Source organism: Parasteatoda tepidariorum, chromosome 10, assembly GCF_982258835.1.
Source record: "Parasteatoda tepidariorum strain Cologne lab strain chromosome 10, Ptep-v5.0, whole genome shotgun sequence".
Taxonomy (NCBI): domain Eukaryota; kingdom Metazoa; phylum Arthropoda; class Arachnida; order Araneae; family Theridiidae; genus Parasteatoda; species Parasteatoda tepidariorum.
The window spans coordinates 19431369-19452003 of NC_141764.1; the positions used below are offsets into that span (position 1 = coordinate 19431369).

General features: G+C 28.5%; 2 protein-coding genes across 2 annotated transcripts in view; both read left to right on the forward strand.

Annotated features, from left to right (window-relative positions):
• The window catches only part of LOC147802204 (uncharacterized), a 45498-nt gene extending 31895 nt beyond the window's left edge, over positions 1–13603 (forward strand). Inside the window, exon 2 of the mRNA XM_087153109.1 lies at positions 13060–13603. Coding sequence (XP_087009235.1) covers positions 13060–13507 — 448 coding nt within the window. The 3' untranslated portion in view covers positions 13508–13603. The remainder of the gene's footprint in view (positions 1–13059) is intronic.
• LOC147802205 (uncharacterized) lies at positions 1054–10893 on the forward strand. The gene is made up of 2 exons (XM_087153637.1): positions 1054–1739; positions 10341–10893. Exons 1-2 carry the CDS (start codon positions 1381–1383, stop codon positions 10873–10875), a joined length of 894 nt encoding a protein of 297 aa, XP_087009763.1. The 5' UTR covers positions 1054–1380; the 3' UTR covers positions 10876–10893.
• Positions 13604–20635: the final 7032 nt, after the last annotated feature.

Sequence of the window (20635 nt, forward strand, 5' to 3'; positions counted from 1 at the left end):
ATTTATTCACTGGAATGACGAAAGCAATGTTGACTTCACTTTAATTCGTAATGAATTGAAGACAGAAGAAATGCATTTTACCTTAATACACACATCTGTAACAGTATCCGAAATCGGAAGTCATCAGTTGCAAGTTTGTTGATAATAAAAATTAAAAATTATTGAGGAATTTCTCTTCAAATGTTTGGCGTGTTCTGTTCCTGAAAGATTTACTAATATTCTGGAGATTTTTTTCAAGTTCTTCGGCCTTTTCCTTAGGGAAATTTTGTTTCTTATTTGCTGCTAAAAAATGGCGTCTGATTCAGTCAATGACTTTGATGGAACTAAATGAAAACGTGATAAATTAATGTCCAATATTTACAGGCTCCCGCTAGACGGCGTACTCGAGCGTTGCGATCGCGAATATAGATTATGATTGCAAAAATATCTTCTTCATAAGAAGACTTCACTCCCCCAATTTTAAAAAATTTTCCTGATAAATTATAAAAATTATCCCCTAAACCTATTTTACTTTCGGAGGACTGCAAAACAAAGTATACAAATATTAAGGTATCACCTTTCACACAAAAATGTCTAATTGTGATTTGCCATACTTGATACCTCCCCATCTCTGCGTCACGTCACAAAGTACGAATAGTATTAAATCATTACTTTTTAAAATCATTATTAAAGAATCCGCTATTCTTACATTTTCCTTCTTAAAATGTGAGGCTTTCAACTTAACTCAGTAATTACATACTTGAAGCAAATTAGAAAATTAATTTCTCTAGTGTTAAAAAACAGATTCAAAAAGAAAAATGAATATTTTTTTGATTAGATATGTTCCTATAATATATTTTAAACTTTTATTTTCTTATAATGTTTCATTTATTATTTTCTTATAAATTTTGATAGCAAAAAGTATAAAAAGATTTTGAATCATAACAAAACTATAAAAAAGAAGGAAACGAGAGGGACAGGAAACAATAAGAACATGTGCTAGAACAAAAAGATTGCTAACAGAGCAGCAGCAATGGCATTTCAATCTATTTCTTTATCATTAAGTAGATTCATAGAGGTGGTCACAAAACGAAGGATGGTCACTGGGTAGAAACACATCATCTCTATGAATAGAAAGGATTGCACTCTTTTACAGTAATAGTAACCGTATGTAACTATTGTTAGTGCATTGCACATCCTGGTGAATCATTCAGTCAAATCAATCATTTCATGTCAAAACCAAATTGTGCCATTTCTTTTACATTCTGCACCTGAACTTACTTAAGCTACCAGAGTATTGCATTTCCTGCTCTATCATTCCTTTAAATTGGAAAGAAAAGCTGATAACCAACCTACAGCGCTGTGCCGTAGCTTAATATTAATTTTTGTAAAAGCATAACTATGGAATATTTGTCGCCTCAAGAATACAGATTCTTTATTACTGCATGCTCGAAAATCAAAATTTCGTTTGGTCCATTTTGCTCCATCGAAGAACAATTCATGCGTCACCTGTTCAACGTATTTATCAATTTGAAAAATCCCGAGGAATTGAAATCTCTTCTGGAACTTTCTAATGAAATGAGGGTTGATATTTTAAGGATGTTCAAAGATAAACCTTTTATGGACGGTGATTTATCTCACTGCTGTTTGATGAATAACCCTACGAGTTTCAAGTTAATCACGGATTTTGGAAGACTTAATGAATATCAGAGGCGCATGGGTGGATTGTATTTATTGCATACAGCGAAGTTTTTGCAAGAGTAAGTATTTTTCCATTCTTATCCATGTCTACTTATTTTTACCTGAATTTAAAACATTCCTAAACAATAACTTGTTTGAAAGGAGAACTATTATAAGAAAATTAATTTAATCACTAATCAGGAATACATAGCTGCTAACTTTACTTGATTTTGCCAGTTCCTCTTGGTGTACTGGTTTAATAAAAAATTTTCTTGTTTTTGTACATTTTAAAAAATTCCTTAAAATTGAGTAAGTTTCCTAAAAAAATTACTAATGAAATATAATTTTTGAATAGAAGATTGCTTGCTTGCTTGAATATGTAAATAAGTATTACTAATACATAATGAAAAGAATCTCATTTATAAAAATCAGTTTAAAACTTTTCTTGCTCTAAAATGCTCAGTTTATTTTTATTCAGGGCTCTCTTTTTAAATTTATTGAAAAATCTTTTACTTATCTTTAATGAATTAGATGCCTATTTATGTACGAAATTTTGAATAAACACAATACATAGTTACATTTCAAGTATGTTTAATATCAATCATAACTGAAAAGTGTTGCAGTTTTACTATTTTGATGACTATAAAAATCCCTAAAACTCCCTATGTGTAACATATTTAGTACATTAGGCAACAATTTCGGGAATTTATTCTATTTCTTGTAATCAACTAAATTTTTTCCTTTCCATGTTGACAGCTGTGGTTTTTTTTTTTTTTTTTTTTAGTATATTAATTTAAAATTTATACAGTATTATTAATTTCAAAAATTTAATCTTTTCTGAAGAAAATTAAATCCAATTTAATAATTTTTTTTCTTATTCTCTTTTCAAAAAAATTATTTCATAAACAAAAATATAAATGATATGTGAATCAAACAATTCTTCCAGTAAGAACAAAATTTAAGCTTTAAAATATTTCAATTATTTTAATTAATTTCGTCATATTTTAGTGCTGAATATTGAAAAATATGTTTTTAAAGATCAATTTAAAAACAGAAATTATCAACATAAAACACATTCTTAGGTCCAGATCTGCAACATTCACATGTATAAAGTTTTATATTTCATGGACATTTAACTAAGATGATATTTATTTCTAAGATGATATTATTTAATGATATTTTTGTAAGTTGTTTTCTCTATATTTTTTTAGAATAATTTGAAGTCATTAAATATATTTCATTCAATTCATACTTGAAATTTTTTAAATATTTTGAAAGTATATAACATAATTTCCCAATATGATTAGGTTTTTCAAAATTTTTTTTAAAATATTCATTAGTCTTTTTCGCTATCTAGCTATCCAATTTTGTTTCGAATAGCTATAATTCGAAAAATAATATTACATTGTTAAGTTAAAAAAAATAATAATAACCATGTATAACATACAATATACTCTAATATACAATAAATGTTAGGTTATTACTTTAGAATTAACGATGTGTTTAGATTATACTTCGTTAAATAAGAAACATATTTAAATATGGCACGTTGGAAGATATATATACATATATATTAATTTGTGTAAATACATATATTTTTCCTTTTATGTAAACTTAATTTTTATCTTAGACTAAATCAGATGACTTGTTAAAATTAAAAGTCATTTTAAAATGAAAATTAATTCCTTCATTTGTTTTAATTTTTTTCATCCCTTCTCCTTTATCATGAAAATTGAATTAATTTTTCACCTTGGAATAAAGCAGAAAAATCAGAAGACTTGTTAAAATTCAAAGTCATTATAGAATAACATTAAATTTGAGAAATCAATCTCTTTTACGTCCTTCCTTTGTTTTAGTTTTTTTTATACCTTGTGCTTTATCATTAAAATTAAATTAATATCATAAAGTTAAATTTAATTTTTTGTATACTGAAAATTTATATTCATGATTTAATTCAAATCTATGTCAGAATCAATATGTAAATCACAAATTATTCCTGATTCAATATGTTTTTGCGGAGCAAAAACCATTTCATGTCATTATGATGAAAATGCATCTATAAAATGTCTTGCTCATCATTAACGAATTTAAAGGAGTAAAATTACAAATGTAATTAAATGTTAATGCACTTTTTTCTTTTTAATTTGTTTTCGATTGATAAATCATTTTTTGTTAACTAATTTGTTGGTGTAATAGTTAAATCATAGTCATAAACAACGGAAATAATTTAAATAATTACAATTAGTTAATTACAATATAAATAATGCAACTAATTTTAAAATATTAGATCGGACGAAGTTTATGACTTTGCATTCAGAACATATCCTTAAAAAGGATAACCCTATAGCCTTTGTAACTCTGTGGGGGTAACATTTCGAGCGTGTTAGGTGGGTCATCTTGACCATCATTTAGTAGCAGGTGTTCCTTTGTAACACTCCTTACAATGCCCTTTGTTCATTTTGGGGGAAATAAGTTTGTGGCGAACCGTTCCAGTCATCCTCTGTAACTCTGGGGGGTAACATTTCGAGCGTGTTAGGTGGGTCATCTTGACCATCATTTAGTAGCAGGTGTTCCTTTGTAACACTCCTTACAATGCCCTTTGTTCATTTTGGGGGAAATAAGTTTGTGGCGAACCGTTCCAGTCATCCTCTGTAACTCTGTAGGGGAAACATTTTGAGCTTGTTAGGTGGGTCATCTTGACCATCATTTAGTAGCAGGTATTCCTTTGTAACACTCCTTACAATGCCTTTTGTTAATTTTTGGGGGAATAAGTTTGTGGCGAACCGTACCCGTCATCTTATATAGAATGTATATTGCAACCCCAGATGGAAATCAGCATGAAGTCCGCTATGCATTCAATAGGTTAAAAAGATACCTACACAACTTATGGAAATTTCTTATGAAAGGGAATACTTATATTACTCATACTTTTATTGTATGAAAATTCTATTCACTCTTTTTTTTGTCCACTTGGGTGAGTTTTTTTACTAACGGGCAAAAATTGAAAGACTGTTTTAAAGTTGCACCTTTTCGTTTAAATTACTCTAGTATTTTCTTAAAATTGAACCTCGCGCTATAACATCCGTTTTCCCTTGCATAGATGGGGTTGTTTTAAAGAGCGTCGATTGCAATTTATCAGGAATATTGAGAGTTACAAAATGAATAGTCGAATGTTTCATCAGAAATACACTGTGAATTAATCAACAGATCTTTTCATGATCTATTATTCAGTATGCATTTCATGAAAATAAATACTTATGTTGTAACTTTTTATAGTCCATAGCCATTTTTGGTGACCAAAAGAATACAGTCTGTCTTTTTTTGTCTTTTAATGTCTTTTTTTTCTTATTTCGCCTTACTACCCGCCCTTCTGGCTTTTACCTTTACGTCATTACATATTGTCACAAGAGTCAGGATTCGCACCAATCACAATCTTAATTCTCATAAATAGCGTAGTTTCGTAATTTAACTAATGGCCCTAATGTTCTTATTATAATTTTTTGCAATAACGGTACTGATATCTCTTTTTGATCTGCTACAAATTATAACGTGCTTCGATTGGAACTTTCCCTATTATTATTTGTTACGTTTATCAGTGACATTGGAGTGTTCTGTAAAAGCTGTTCGTAATTTTTGCAGTGGCCGAATTTATAATTCATTCCAAAACTGATGTCAAAAAAAATTTCGCTCGTTAAAGGTTAGAAATTAATATTTAAGAGAGGAATAAACAAAATGGATTATCTTAATCTAACGAATAACTGCAGAAGAAGGAGAGGCTAAAAATTTCTGTTTGATCGCAAGCGAATGTTGAGCGGAGTTAAAAGGTGATCATTGAAATCACCTTCAAGTAGCATCAGGAAATCAAACTAGTCTGAACGTTAATTATTTTACTTCCTTGACTAGTGATAAAACAGCGTGTGATGTCGCATTTTACTTCCCAACTTAAAGAATTATTTTCAATGTCTCATTTGCTTTGTTCTGAATTAGAATTCAGCAAAAATTATCTTTCTTTATGATACATATTATATATTTTTATAATTCTTGCAAAAGTGTGATAAAAGTACTACGTTTATTAGGATTCTGAAGGAGAAAGAATAGACAGATCTTTAAAATCTGATCAATCATAATTGATGTAAGTAAAAGCAAAGAGAGAATTAAAATAATATAAAAACTTTTATTTGAAAATGAAGCTGAAATGCGAATGCTGTCCAGCTTCGCTAGGCAATTGGATACTTGCAACAAAGACAGATAAGCTGTAGTTCTAATGATTGGATTTTCACGTACTGAGTGTCAATCTTAATAGTTCCTGGAGGTGACCTCAGATATGTAAATTATTTAGTGCTAACTATTAATTAAGTTACGAAATCGGACACAAAAACGTTTTTTTTTTTCTGAAAAAAAAATTTTTTTTTTAATATATTTGGATTTTTAACCTTCAAAATATAGAGGGTAACAGCTATCTGTGAAATATGGTCCCCGTAGTTGGGTCAGGAGAACGATCCAAAGTTTGGACACCTTAACGTTAATTTCACTTTTTGCATTTTTAGTCACATTTTTAAAACTTATTGAGCAATTCAAAACAAATTGCCCTCACTTATAAAACCCACTTACCCAAAGAAAATTTCATGTTAAAATATTTCTAACAATTATTTTTTATTATTTAATTTAATTGTGGATGAAAACACTTTGAATTACGAGGTATAATTTTTTTATAACATATTAATCTACGTATTTTTCTATTGCAAAATCTAAAGTTTCAACAGTTTTTATTTGGTAGAAGCGGAGAAATATTAAAATTAATTATTAAAAAAAAATAATTTGGTGACAATGAAGAAATATTTAAAGGGGGCGATTAATCTTTTCAAGTGGTTAAGTTACGAGGAATTAGACTTACGCTCTCGTAGAGCGAAATTTCATTCATATTTCCTTCAAAACCGATTGCTAATCCTTTTTTTAAATTATAAAATACGATGTTTCTTTTTTAATTTTTAAAAATTTATTCGTAATTTAATAAAAAGACTTGAATAAAACATTTGTTGAAAAGAAACATTACATTAACGAATGTTGAATTTATAACGGCATGTTTTTGATAGAATGAGATTATACTTCAACTTTTTTTAAATTTTATTTGTTAGTTTTCAATAATTGATACAATTTCAATAATATACAAACGTAAGCATAGATTTGGAATAATATATTTATCAATTTCTTCAATATATATTTTAAAATCATTAATACGAATACGTGGTCAACTTTTTCAAGCTTCTTAAAATCTCTCAACATCTTTTATATCGTCTTAATCTTAAGATGAATTTGTTAATTACCTCTCTGCGCCTGTTTCGCAAAATTAATTTTCCAACTATTTAATTACATTTTTTTAATATTTCTCAAAATCTTATTCTTTACGCTACCAAGTACATTATTTTTCCATTAATATACTAATCAATTGTTTTAGTACTTTAATTTATGTTTTTCTTTAAAATAAAATTCCTTTTTAAATTATTATTAAGTTTTTATTGAAAGAAAACTTAGAATTCTTGCCAGCTAGCTGAGAATTAAATCTTGATACGAATTTAAAAATATTCTGTTGATCACACAAAATTAGTCGATGCAAAACAGCTGACTATTTACTAAGCATACTATTGTTTTCGAAAAATGTTTCTTATTTATTTGAATAATGAAAAGTTATAGCGTATGTGTGCACAGCCAAAAAAATATACCTTGCTTTGTTTTTTAAATGAGCAAAAAAACTATGGATATAAAATTTTATTTTGACGTTCGAAGTTATTCCTGCTTACTAACTTTAGGAAAGTTGCCCTTTTCTCTTAAAAAGTTGAAAATATTTGCTTAAAAAGTTGTTATTATTATTTCTCAACTTAAGCACAATTAAAAAAAATATTGCTATATCAGGAAAACGCTAGATTTCCCTTGTTTTGTTAAACAGTTACTAAAAGGAAATATTGTAAATGGATTCCAAACTTGTGCTATTTTTAGAATTATCATCTCAAAAATTGTTCTTTTTCTACCATTATGATTTTTTTCTAATTAAATAACCTATAAGAAAAATTTTAACGCACGTTTTAAAGAAATTATAAATGTATAAACATTGGTCTAATATTTCGTAATAAGGAAACTAGAATATTAATGATCATTAATAATTGTTTCATTAAACCAAAGTAGTCATATAAAGCAAAAACCATGGCCCTAGTAAGCAGCCGAAAACAAAATTATTATGAATTATTATATTTTAACATTTTTTTAAAATTCTGTAACCGTGCTATTTAAACTCAATATGCTATTCAAACTGCAATATGTTTTTGTTTGAATCAAAATATTGACATTTTTTTATATTTTTCACAGTTAACATACATCAACATAGTTAAAGAATCTTTCTAAATATTTGAAATCATTTTTTCAAACAGCGAATCCTTCAGTGAATCATTTAAAAAACAATTTAGCCCAATTTACGAGTTGGTTTATTCCCTACATACCCCCCCCCCTATATATATTATATCAAAATGCTTTTAAAATACCACTTAGAACTTTTGAACACCTTGCTTTTAAAATACCACTCAGTTTTTCCAATTTCATTGAAAAGAAATACCGTGAATTTTATAAAACCTTCTGATTGTACATCAGAATCGCTATCTTTATAAGGCCCTCAAAATTTTTTGCAGGATTTTTTTTTCCTTCTTCTTTCCCTTATCTAAAAGAGTCTGAGGATTAAAATCAATTATCCCTACAACTCTTCATACATTTATAATAACTTATATAAACTTGGTTTTAGAACAAAATTTTCATACAGATAACGTTAAAACAGCTTTAAAAAATGTCAGATAATCAATTCAACGTTTAGGTTCTAAAATCTTGGAAAATCATAACTAATTGCGAAAGGAAGGAAATTGTGGTTGTATCACTGCAATCACTGGTTACCCATTGGTCAAATATTTTTTTTTTCTTGCTTAATAGACTTACATAAACGAAAAAAAAAAAAACATCTAGTCAGTGGAAACAGAAACTGCATCAATTGATTTGTCCTCTAATCGTTGTTCTTCGGTTTTTAATTCCAGCTTAATATACGTTTCTTAAAACGTCACAAAATAAAAACTTAGTGGGGAAAACAATCAACTCCAAGAAATTCCAAAATTATCGTCTGCTTTTTTATTTGATTTTGCTCTGACGATTTTTTATTAATGCTTATGTTAGCCTGATTTTTTATGACATGTGGAATTCTATTTTTGTAATTATGGTTTTTACGTTGATAGAAGTTGTTTAAAGTGAAAAAAATTTTTTTTTCAAAAAATCAAACAGCGGTCGCTATAGCAACACATGCAAAGACGACGCATGCGCACTATTTACTACTACTCCTGAACACAGTTGAAAAGTGTGAAAAGTCCAAATAAGGTGCCCACGCCATCAAGTCCAAAACGACACCCATTTTGACAATGATTGACAATTTATTAACCGATTCAAATTTTATTTTAAAGGGATTAAAAAGAAAACTGCCTTCTTTAACCAAAAAGCTGATCCAAAAATTCTCCTCTTGGTTACTTAGCAATAGAGACACTCGATGTCTTGCAGTCTTGTCATTCATTTAGTTTCTATTGATTTCAATTGTTTCACTTTTTATGGCGAGGAAATTTGGCATTTTTTTAAATTTTTGTCATTTATATAAAACTTTATTGAGACCCAATTTTTTCGAAATTTTGTCTACCCTCATTATTTCAAGGGTCAGGATTCCAAATATGTAAAAAAAAATTATGTTTATTCAGAGAAAGTAGGTTTATGTGTCTGATTTCATAATTTAATTAATAGTTGGAGCTAATTAATAGGCATAGTTGAGGTCACCCCTAGGAACCATTACGATTGTCACTTAGTTCGTGAAAATTCGATCATTAGAACAAACGTTATTCAGGGTGATAAGGTTTGGGTATATTATCATGCTGAAACCATTTTCGGATAGAACCAAATTGGTTAAACCACCCGTGACGTAGCTTGCAAGGGATCATTTAAAATTTTCTTTTCCAATTTCCTTTCTTTCCCACCGACCTTATTACTAATGTTCCTGGGTTTTTTTTTCCCTCATTATATTCTTCATAAATTATTACTATTCGTCTCAGCAGAATCTGTGCTTGTTTCTCGCAGTCAATATTGGGTTAAAACCTGTCCCAGAAATCATCTTTCAGTAATAAATCAGAAAATTTTATACTGAAAGATGATTACTGAAATCAGACGATCGTCTGAATTCTGTATTAAATCAGACGATTTCATCTGATTTTCAGTATTAAATCAGGCGATTTCATCTGATTTTCAGTATTAAATCAGATGACGATTCAGAAAATGCTATTTTCATAGTTATAAGATAAAATGACAACAATGAAAATCCAAATGCAATACAAATAAACACAAAATGTCCTTTCATCTATCTTTCGGTATTAAAAAAAATATCGCTATTTTTTTAACAACTCTTATGGGTGGATGATTGTGAAAGAATATTTTGACCCAAAGCACCTTTCCCGTATCTGACAACACTGGAAAACTAATTTTGCAATGCACAGAAGAAAGTAATCTTACTGCATATATGACTGTCATAGCGTTAAAAGGATTCTCTTTTTATGATGCTGATTCTTAGACATTATTGTTATTGATTTAGTTATTATAACTCATTTTTTTCTTTTCAGCTTTGATTATGAATTGAGTCAGAAAATTGTACGGCAACAACTGAATGAACTAGCAGAAGAAGATGACAATATCCCGGTCCAGTTGAGAGCATACCAAGTACTGTGTCTCTACATGGGCTTCTTTTACGGAAAGAAGCACCCCTCTTTTGATTACGCAATTATTCTTCTTATTCTATGGAGTTCCATTCCGGATCCCTTTCTGACCTTCGATGACTTCGAGAAAAGCTTCGCTTGGATGGATTTAGACACCCTGATGAAAACAACTAAAGCCTGGGAATGGTACTACGTATTGGTGAGAGGTCCAGACAGCCAAGAGGATGGGCCAAGATCATTACAGCATCTCGCCAGGTGTACCATTAGGCGCAGTTTGAAGGAGTGCTTTCAACTGCCCACCGGAATCGAAAGGTTGGACATTCCCAAGCGTCTAAAGCAATATTTAACCTTGGGAGACTTTAAAAATGGACTCACTCTTAATGGAGAAGAAAATAATATGATTGAGACTTTATTTCAATACCGCCAACAGTTTTTGCAATAAAATTCTTATAACTTCGTAGTTTTTATAGTGTTGATCAATATTTTTATTTCAATGCTTTTTTTTTCCTTATTTTTCTAGCCTTTTTTCTGTACACATGCATCATACGAGAAAAATGTAAATACTATTTTATTTCGGGAGATGTCAAAAAATCGCCAAATTATCATTAACGCAGATGCTATTTTATTAATTTATTTTGCAATAGGTTTTGAACAACAGAAAAATTATATACTACCTTACAATAAAAAATAGCAAGTATACACTAGATTTTATTTTTTGCTTTGGTTTTTCTTTAGGTAAACAAATTTTACAAAAAAAAACTTTTAAATTCGCCGAGGAAGTTCTCGAGATATAGCGAAATACGCAAAAAAATAAACTAACAGTAGGGGTTTCAAGCTTTAAAAGGCTCTCCTAACCGAACTTAATGGATCATATTTACCAGATTCCGGCTACCCTTTATATTTTAAGGGTCAGAAATACGAATCCGTAGGGAAAATATTCAGTGAAATTAAGATTTTATGTCTGATTTCAAATTAAAATATCGTCTGCACTTATAAGCTCTGCAAACAAACTGAATATGTATATATATATATATATATATATATATATATATATATATATATATATATATATATATATATATATATATATATATCTGTATACAATATATATATATATATATATATATATATATATATAAATTATTAAGAAATTTAAACAAAAAAAATGCACTTTCACCAAATAAACTTACCTTTTTTCTGACAAACTAAGGTTCTTTTCCCTCGAAATATTGGTCGTAAGCTTGAGATTCATGAATATAACTACACTTTTTCAACTACACTTTTTTGTACAAAAATATTTTTGTTTATGTAATTTTTTGCTCTTTAACGTTGTCTACCTTAGTTTGTATTTTAGCACGAAGGTCGCCCATTTGTGTATTTACACTTTTTTGTATTTCTAATTTTCATTTCTCAAGAGCTATTTGATTAATTTCTTTCAAATTTTACAGTTTTTTTCTTCGAATGGTGTAATTAAAAGTGACGCATATAATTGCATACATTATAATCCCCAAAAAGTAGTAATAATAAGTACTAATAAAAAATTATAAATAATTACATGTAATAATTTTTATTTTTCGAAGAATTATTAAAACTTTAAAGGCAATCGGTTGCATAATATTTGTAAATAAAAGTACTTCTTTCAAAAAGCGAAAAAAGCTAAAAAAAAAAAAGAAGAAAAAAACATTAATTAAAAATTGAAATTTTTGACAGAATTATAGGACTGCTATTTTCCCTGTATTGGAACAACTATATTTTCTACCACTGTCTCTAATAAAAAGGTTGGGGTTATGTAAACTTAAACTGAGTTAACTTTTCTTAAGCTTATATAATTCTTCTTCTCACGCCCACAGGAACCCTCCTTTATACAAATCCAATTATTTATTTGTTTTGTTGATAGCAATTTACTTTATTATACTAAGAGTTATGACACTTGTTCGCTGCCAATCACCAATGCCGAATATTACTTTACAATAATTGTTGTTTCTTATCATAAAATAGTTTTTTCTACGACAGTTGAAATTATTCACTTAAAATATATGTAAGAATTCTGATTGCTTACGCTTATTTTACTCCCTCCGTTGAACAGCTGATCCAATTTTGAGTTTGAACCGACTAACCTTCAGTTAAGTCTTTTTGATAAACTGACCCGTATTTGCGTAACATAAAGAAGAAAACCGCGAATACCTCCCACAATTAGTCTGATAGTGAGGGAATTCCAGCCCATACGTCTACAACTGAAGCTATTTTACGTCAGCACTGTGATCGGTGTGAGCCAGAAACAAAATTCGTATCGATCAGCCATCTTTGGTGTTTGAACACCGGTCAACTCATTGGAAGACGAGAGCTCTATCCCCTGAGCCACCATGGCTCATGTATAATTAATTCTGATAATAAAGTACAACTGGTGCTGAGACTATAAGTGCCTAATGTTGAAGAATAGATAAAGTGGTAACAGGTTATTTTTTTGGTCGGCCAAAGCGGAATAGTACCGAAATATGTAAAAATCAAAGTTTTTATAAAATGCATACGTGTTCCATAAAATATTTCTTTAAAGAAAGGGTGAAAGAGTCTGAAGCAACCTAGCATTGTTTTAAATTAGTATTCATTATATTATTTGTTGTTTTAGCATTGATGAAGAAATGAGAGATGAAATACATAGCGCATTTCTTGATGAGGAGGAAGTCGATGTTTCATTCAAGTTGAGATCATACCAACTCTTCTGTCTCTACCTTCACTACAGGTATGGAAAAATACTTCCCCCTTTCCATTACGAACTTGTTTTTCGAATTCTGTGGAGCTCCATTCCGGACCCCTACATCACCATCGAGGAGTTCACCAGAAGCTTCAACTGGGCGAAACCACAGACCTTTCGGAAAGCAATGAAAGCCTGGGACTGGTACTGCAAATTGGTGAGAGATCCTGACAGTGAGGGGAAATGTCCAAGATCATTGCAGCATCTGTCCAAGTGTATCATTAGACGCCAGATGAAGGAGTGCTTTCAGTTGCCCAAGGGAGTCGAAAAGTTGGACATTCCCAAATGTCTGAAGCAATATTTGCTTTTAAGAGACGTTTAAATTGAACTCCAGAACGAAAAAAGGATCTCAGAGCAGTTCTTCTGTTGGATCTAAATGCAGAATATAGAAGATCTAATAAAGTTATTATTATCATCATCTCTTATTATTTATGTCCGGTTTCAGTGTTCTTATTTGATAGTTGTAGAATTTGTTTTCAAAATTGAGGAAATGGTCACATTTAATTTTGTTTTTAATTTACCACTGAGAGTTGTTTATTTGAATCAGTCCGAAACATTTTTTTAATATATTTCCTTGCGATATTAATAAGCCTTTTCATCTCATTTCTTAAAAACCAAGATTTCACAACCATAAGTTACTAAAGATCTTATAACTCTTTAATAAATTTTATATTTAATTTCCGTGGTAATGAATTTGATCTAGAATAAATATTTATATGAGTAGTGGCTTTTATTTCTTTTTTTGAGTTCTCGAGTCAGTTTCTTCCAGCATAATATTATTATCGTTGATTATAATATCAAGGTAAGTGAAACTGGAAACCCTTTCAAATTTGAAGTTATTTAGCGGAGATAAATTTTCATTAAACTCGAAATTTTTTGAAGGAATAGTTTTATAATTTTTCTTTACGAAACGATGGTTATTTAATTTCCAGAACTGTTTTTACATAATTCTTCTTTTTTTTTTAGCTTTATAATAAAATTTCGAAAATTGTGGGAATTCTAGTGCCTTAAGCTAATATTGCTAATAATCCTTCTTCTTCCTTGTCATCAAATATAAGATAATCTCCTTAAAGTACTTGCACAATATATGGACTGCTCTTAAGTTGAAGTTTAGCGATATTTCAAAGTAAAGACTTTTTAAATATGTATTTGGAGAAGATGCAATTTGAATCGTTTCTCCTGTTTAAAGAATATAACGTTTTTCACTATAAAAACCAACTAAATCAAAACTGAAAATTCCTGATTAACTGAGTTTCACCAGTTAGGACAACAAAACAAGTTTCAATAATTGAATTTTGAAGTTCTAAAAAGCTTAATTATCAGAAAATATTCAAGTAATTTTGCTCAGAATGATGTAATATTCAATAGTTGTACAGATCAAAGTGACAATTAAAAAAATTAGACATTGAGGCTTACGTTTGCTTTATGAATTTTTATGCACAGTTTTTTTTAAAAATCTTTTTATTTATTCCAATTACAAGAAATGAAAGAGTGAAATATTTATTACAAGAAAGCAATACTATTGCCATTCAAAGAAGCGTGTTATTCGAGGAAAAGGTGAGCGAATTATTCAATTTTTAAATGCTCAATTTTTACGAAATTTTACTTTTTAATGGTTTCTAATGAATTGTATAGTGTATTGTTTTGCAAATATAATCAATTTTATGATCAATAAACAATTGTAATTTAAACTATTTGTGTTAGTAATATAAAATATAAATGTCATTTAAAATTATATAAAAATAAATCTTTGCTCATGAAAAAAATAATACAGATAGTATAATATTATTTGGCTTCTTTCGAAAAAAAAACCTGTTTTCGAAGATTGTTCTTATATTCGTTTAATTCGTCAATTTATCATAATTCAATTTTCCCCTTCTGTTTTTTTTTTTCTACTAAGACATTCATGACTTGCGCCCTTTTGGATACTTTCAGAATTTTAAAAAAAAAAAAATTTTGTCCTCGAAACTTGAGAAATTCCAGATTAATTTGTTTTCTTAATTTGGGATTTTTGAAATTTATTTCTTCCAAAACTTCTATTTTTTTTTTTTTTTTATTATTAAAAATCCTTCCTTTTCACACTCAACTTGTACTCACTGGAGTTAGCAACGATTATTGTACTTTAGGGAAAGCCATACTGTACAGTAGTGTGTTAGATTTTTGAAATATTTTCTTATCAAAGCTAATAACACATCAGGAGGGGACCATAAGTCTTCACTGTGAACTAAATCACTCTGTCTTTTTTTTTCTTCTTTTTTTTTTTTTGCATTCTTAAATATGTGGGAGTGAAGCAGGAGGGGTTAAGCCCCCTTCATTCACTTCAACGTACAACTGGCAGCAAGATTTGATTAATTCTTAAACTATACTTGGAACACCTGTTCAGAGCATCAAATGAAAAGGAAGTCCCAATTGAAGTGTCCACCTATTGTATTCTTATCTTCTGAACTAAAAATTTCATTCTAACAGGTGAAACATTTCTTAAAAATAAGCAAATTCTTTCACGTCAGTACCTCTTTTCATGCATTCAAGCGAGGACTGAAAGCAACAATTTAAGAGGAAATTTAGCATTAGTTTCATATAAAATGAATTGGTTCAATTCAATTTTATTCGTATTTATATATATATATATATATATATATATATATATATATATATATATATATATATATATATATATATATATATATATATATATATATATATATATATATATATATATATATATATATATATATAGCATAATAGATAAATGTAAAAAGGACAAAAAGAAAAAACCAAGAAAAGTAAGAAAAACAATAAGCTTTACTTACTACGCAAAAGCTGTAATAGAACTAAGTAAAGCAAGTAAATAGAACCCATAAATAAGTTCAAAAATGCTCTATGTTTTCTATAGTCAAATTGCTTAATTTAATATAATTTTTTAATAAATACTTCAGGAGGTTTTTTTTGTAGTGTATCACAACATGATTGTGCAGTTACTTGATATAATTAATTTTTCAAGAGTCAAGATTCTTAATTATTTAATAAAAAGAGATTCTTTTCTGTAAGCCTCTAATGAAATTTTGCATGCTAATTTTTTTAAAAAAAATATCTATATAATTGCATTTGTATTATAATTTTTCTTCATTAATTCTTCATTACTTTTTATAAAAAAATTAATAAACATGCAAGAATTAGTTTAATTTTAAATTTACAGAAAGAAACTAGTAACAAATTGAATTTTTTTTTAATACGTCTACTAAGATTTCTAATATAACAATTAGCAACAGTTTATTTAAGAGTTAATCCGATGATACGTTTTTAAAGAATTCAAATAAAATGGTCGAAGTGCTTAATTTAATATAATTTTTAAAAATAAATGCTTGAAGAAGTGCTTTTTTTTATTATTATATCGCAAGATGATAGTTTCACTTAATATTAGTAATTTTTGAAGTTACGAGATTCTTACTCATTTAATAATAAAGTTCTTTTTCGCAAGCTTCTAATTAAATTTTGTATATTAATCAATTTTTCCTAAAAAGTATTGAATTACACTTGAATTAAAAATTTATATATATATATATATATATATATATATATATATATATATATATATATATATATATATATATATATATAGCACAATAAAAACAAAAACAAAGAGAAAAACGAAAATAATTAATAAGTTTTATTAACTGCGCATAAGCTGCAAGTATATAGAGCTCATTATATAAGCTAAAAAATTGAGAAAATATGGGAAAAAATACAAAATAATGACAAGAGAAAAAAATTATTAGCAGTAATATTTTAAAAGAATTTAAAAGATCATAATTTTTAATACCTTAAAAAAAAAAAAATTATTAATTAAAATTTGGAAAACAAAACTAAGAAAAGATATAATCTCTTCATCAGCTCACACGATTATATCCGCAAAATGAGTGCTTTCTAATATTGTATTAATATAGCCAAAGCAAAATATATCAATACAACAGAGTGAGGAGCACTCACAAAATTTTTAACGAAATTGGAACACATTAAGTAAAAAATATGTACGGAAAAACAAAGAAATATATCAAGCAAATAACTGAAAATAAAATGTAAAGAGATTAGAGATCAGTACACGAAAAGAAATCTACATAGTGAGGAGCGAATTAAATGAACTTACGCGTACCGGAATCTTTCAAGAATGATTTATAATATTTTCGTAATAAGATTGCCAGATTACAATATATGAAAACAGAAGCATAAATAAAGTGATATCTTATAGCACTCCTTTTGCGGATATAATCGTGTGAGCTGATGAAGAGATTATATCTTTTCTTAGTTTTGTTTTCCAATTTTTTTTTTTTTTTTTTTTTTTTTTAAGGTATTAAAAATTATGATCTTTTAAATTCTTTTAAAATATTATTGCTAATAATTTTTTTCTCTTGTCATTATTTTGTATTTTTTCCCATATTTTCTCAATTTTTTAGCTTATATAATGAGTTCTATATACTTGCAGCTTATGCGCAGTTAATAAAACTTATTAATTATTTTCGTTTTTCTCTTTGTTTTTTTGTGCTATATATATATATATATTTATATATGTATATATATATATATATATATATATATATATATATATATATGTCAAGTGTATTCCTTTTAAAAAAAAAGATTGTTATTGCCCACACTAACCCCTGATGCGATCTTTATCACTTATTAAGTTGTCATTTAATATAACTCTTAAAGGTATATCTAAAACCAAAATGCAAGTAATTTTAATCTAAATCTGATAGGATAATTCGTAATACAGCATTGCACTATGCTGACTAAAAGACATTCTGAAAGCAAATCAATACGTTTGAAAACTATTATTCAATTTAACTTATTTGAAAGCACCAAACATATTTTGAGTTGAATCAGTTTTAATAACCTTAGTTCTAATTTAATAATGAAACGGTTCGAATGCATGACACGCGGAAGTGCGTGGCTTAGTGATATTTCCCTCAATAAAGCGTGTAAACAAACTACAAAAGAGAAGACTTTTTAAAAGTTTGCTCTTTTAGATTGTTAGACAAAAAATAAATATCTATAAAAAAAATTGATATTTTTCATCTATATTGAGTTCATAAAGTTAATCAAAATGTTGACTCCAGCCACCCTCTCATGTAAGGGACTTTAGTACTTTCCTTCAAATTTAAGGAGTTTAAACCCTAATGTATGCATAATGCATCAATTTCGGTAGACGGAAAAAAAGGTCCCAGAAAAAAAGGTACGGAAAAAAAGGTCCCTGGAAGAAAGGGTCCCTGGAAAAAAAGGACCCGGTAAAAAAGGTACCTCCATAGGGAAAATCTGTAGGGATATTTGCCCACTCGCTTTCTGGGCAGCATGAATGCTTCTCACTGTTTCAATGAATATTCTTTTTATCTGCTAGAATTCAGATTGGATCATTGAGGTAAGGAGAAGGGTAAGGGCTGGTTGCATTACGCTTTTTTTAAAAAAAAAAAAATTTATTTCGTTTATTTATTCTTCTTTGATTATTTTTTAAAGCGGAAAGATACTATTTAAATTTTTCAATAATGTTTTACGTTTTTTTTTGTAAATTTTTTAAGTGAAAAATGTGTCATTTTGTATTTTAAATTATATTTTGTGAAGGAGTTGCTAATGTGAGGCTTAAAGTAACCAATCGGGGAGGATTTATGTGTTGGATGTTTATTGACTTTGAAAACGCGCGACGCACGAAAAAAAAAAAAAAAAAAAAACATGCACGGAACAGCAAAAAGAGCTTCAAATCTAATCTTCTCACTTCAAATACTTTCCCCTACAGAATTTTCCCTACACAGGTACCTTTTTTACCGGGATCTTTTTTTCCTTACCCTTTTTTCCTGGACCTTTTTTTACGGGACCTTTTTTCCGTACCTTTTTCCGGGACCTTTTTTCCGGTGCCTTTTTTCTGGGACCTTTTTTCCGGTACCTTTTTTTCCTAGAATCATCAATTTCATCTTCTGTAATAGTAGAATTGTTATCGATTGTTACTGCAGTCTCGAAAAATAAAGGCTTTATACATGAAACGTTGAATTTCTCTGATAACTCTAACATCATAATAAAAATGATTAAGAAAGGGACCCCAGCAAAAAAGATAAGACATAAGGAGCTAAATGATTTTACATTTCTACAAGAGGCCTCTAAAAACTTAAAAACTCCTATTTTAGTAAAACCAAATCACTAAGTTATAAAGTTAGGTCACTTTTAGTTTTTTGACATTATGAATTCAAGATGCAATAAATTTGACAAAAAAATAACTCTCACAAAAAATAAAAATTCAAAGTTCTTAGAAAGTTTTCAAAAAAATAATAATAATAATTATGATAAACTCTCTACTCCAAAAGTTTTAAAAATCAATCAACCTCCTAAACAAATTCAGGTCCTATTCAGTTTTAAAAACTGATCATAAATTTGCTTCTTTTATTTACACGTTCAAAATATAAGTTTAATTTCAAAAATAACTCCTTCTAAAAAAGACTTCCCTGCCCCAATAAAAGTTTTCCGCTAAATAAATCTAATCAAAATTATCCCCTAAACCTATTTCACTTTATTAAAATTGCAAAACAAAGTATCTAAATGTTAAAAATGTACACTAATTCACGTCCTAATCAATCTAACAAAATTGGTCATAAATGAGTTTCTTTTACTTATAAGATGAAATATATATTAACTAGGAGGCTCCGCCCCCTGCTCGCTAACGCTCGCCAACCCCCGAGAATTGCTACGCAATCATATGTGGTTCACGCCGTGAACCATGGCTCGCTGCGCTCGCTCGCCAGTGAACACAATGTTCTAGCACAAAGACATAATATATTATCATCAAAGACATAGTATTTTATCATCAAAGACACAGTATTGTACTTATGTAGAAAATTTCTACCAATGTTCTTATTGGCTTTTAAAAAAGTATATTAGCTATTTAGATTGTACATGGTGAAAAAATCAAAACATTAGCTAAATAAGAAACATATTAGCAAAATAAATTATCAAATATTGCTTCACTAATATTCTGCATTTTAAAGCGTGAAAATTCAATGCATAAATAAACGCGAAATATAAAAAAAATTCAATGCATTCAATACAAACACTTAAACGTTTTTTAGACGTTTAGGTAGCTCCCAGTAGAAAAATATCAATTCAACAGCGGCCTTTTAAAGCATTCTCACTTCAATTAATTAATTAATTCCTAATTGAGTTTAAATTAAATATTGTCATGTTTTTAGTACATGAATCTGAATTGAACAACCTGATAATGCTCACTCTGGTTATTGTTATCTGGTTGCTCACTATGTGCTCTTGCGCGCCGAATCCAATCGATTAAAAATGAAAACTGTTGCCAGCGCGAGAAAAGAAATATCATCGGTTTTATTGATACATACGTACGTATTAGCGTTTTATATAATATAGATTATGATTGCAAAAATATCTTCTTCATAAGAAGACT

Coding starts and splice junctions, on each gene's coding strand:
- LOC147802205 (XM_087153637.1), top strand. CDS start 1,381: ATGGAATATTTGTCGCCTCAAGAATACAGATTCTTTATTACTGCATGC. Junction 1,740..10,340: donor ACAGCGAAGTTTTTGCAAGA/GTAAGTATTTTT, acceptor TTTTCTTTTCAG/CTTTGATTATGAATTGAGTC.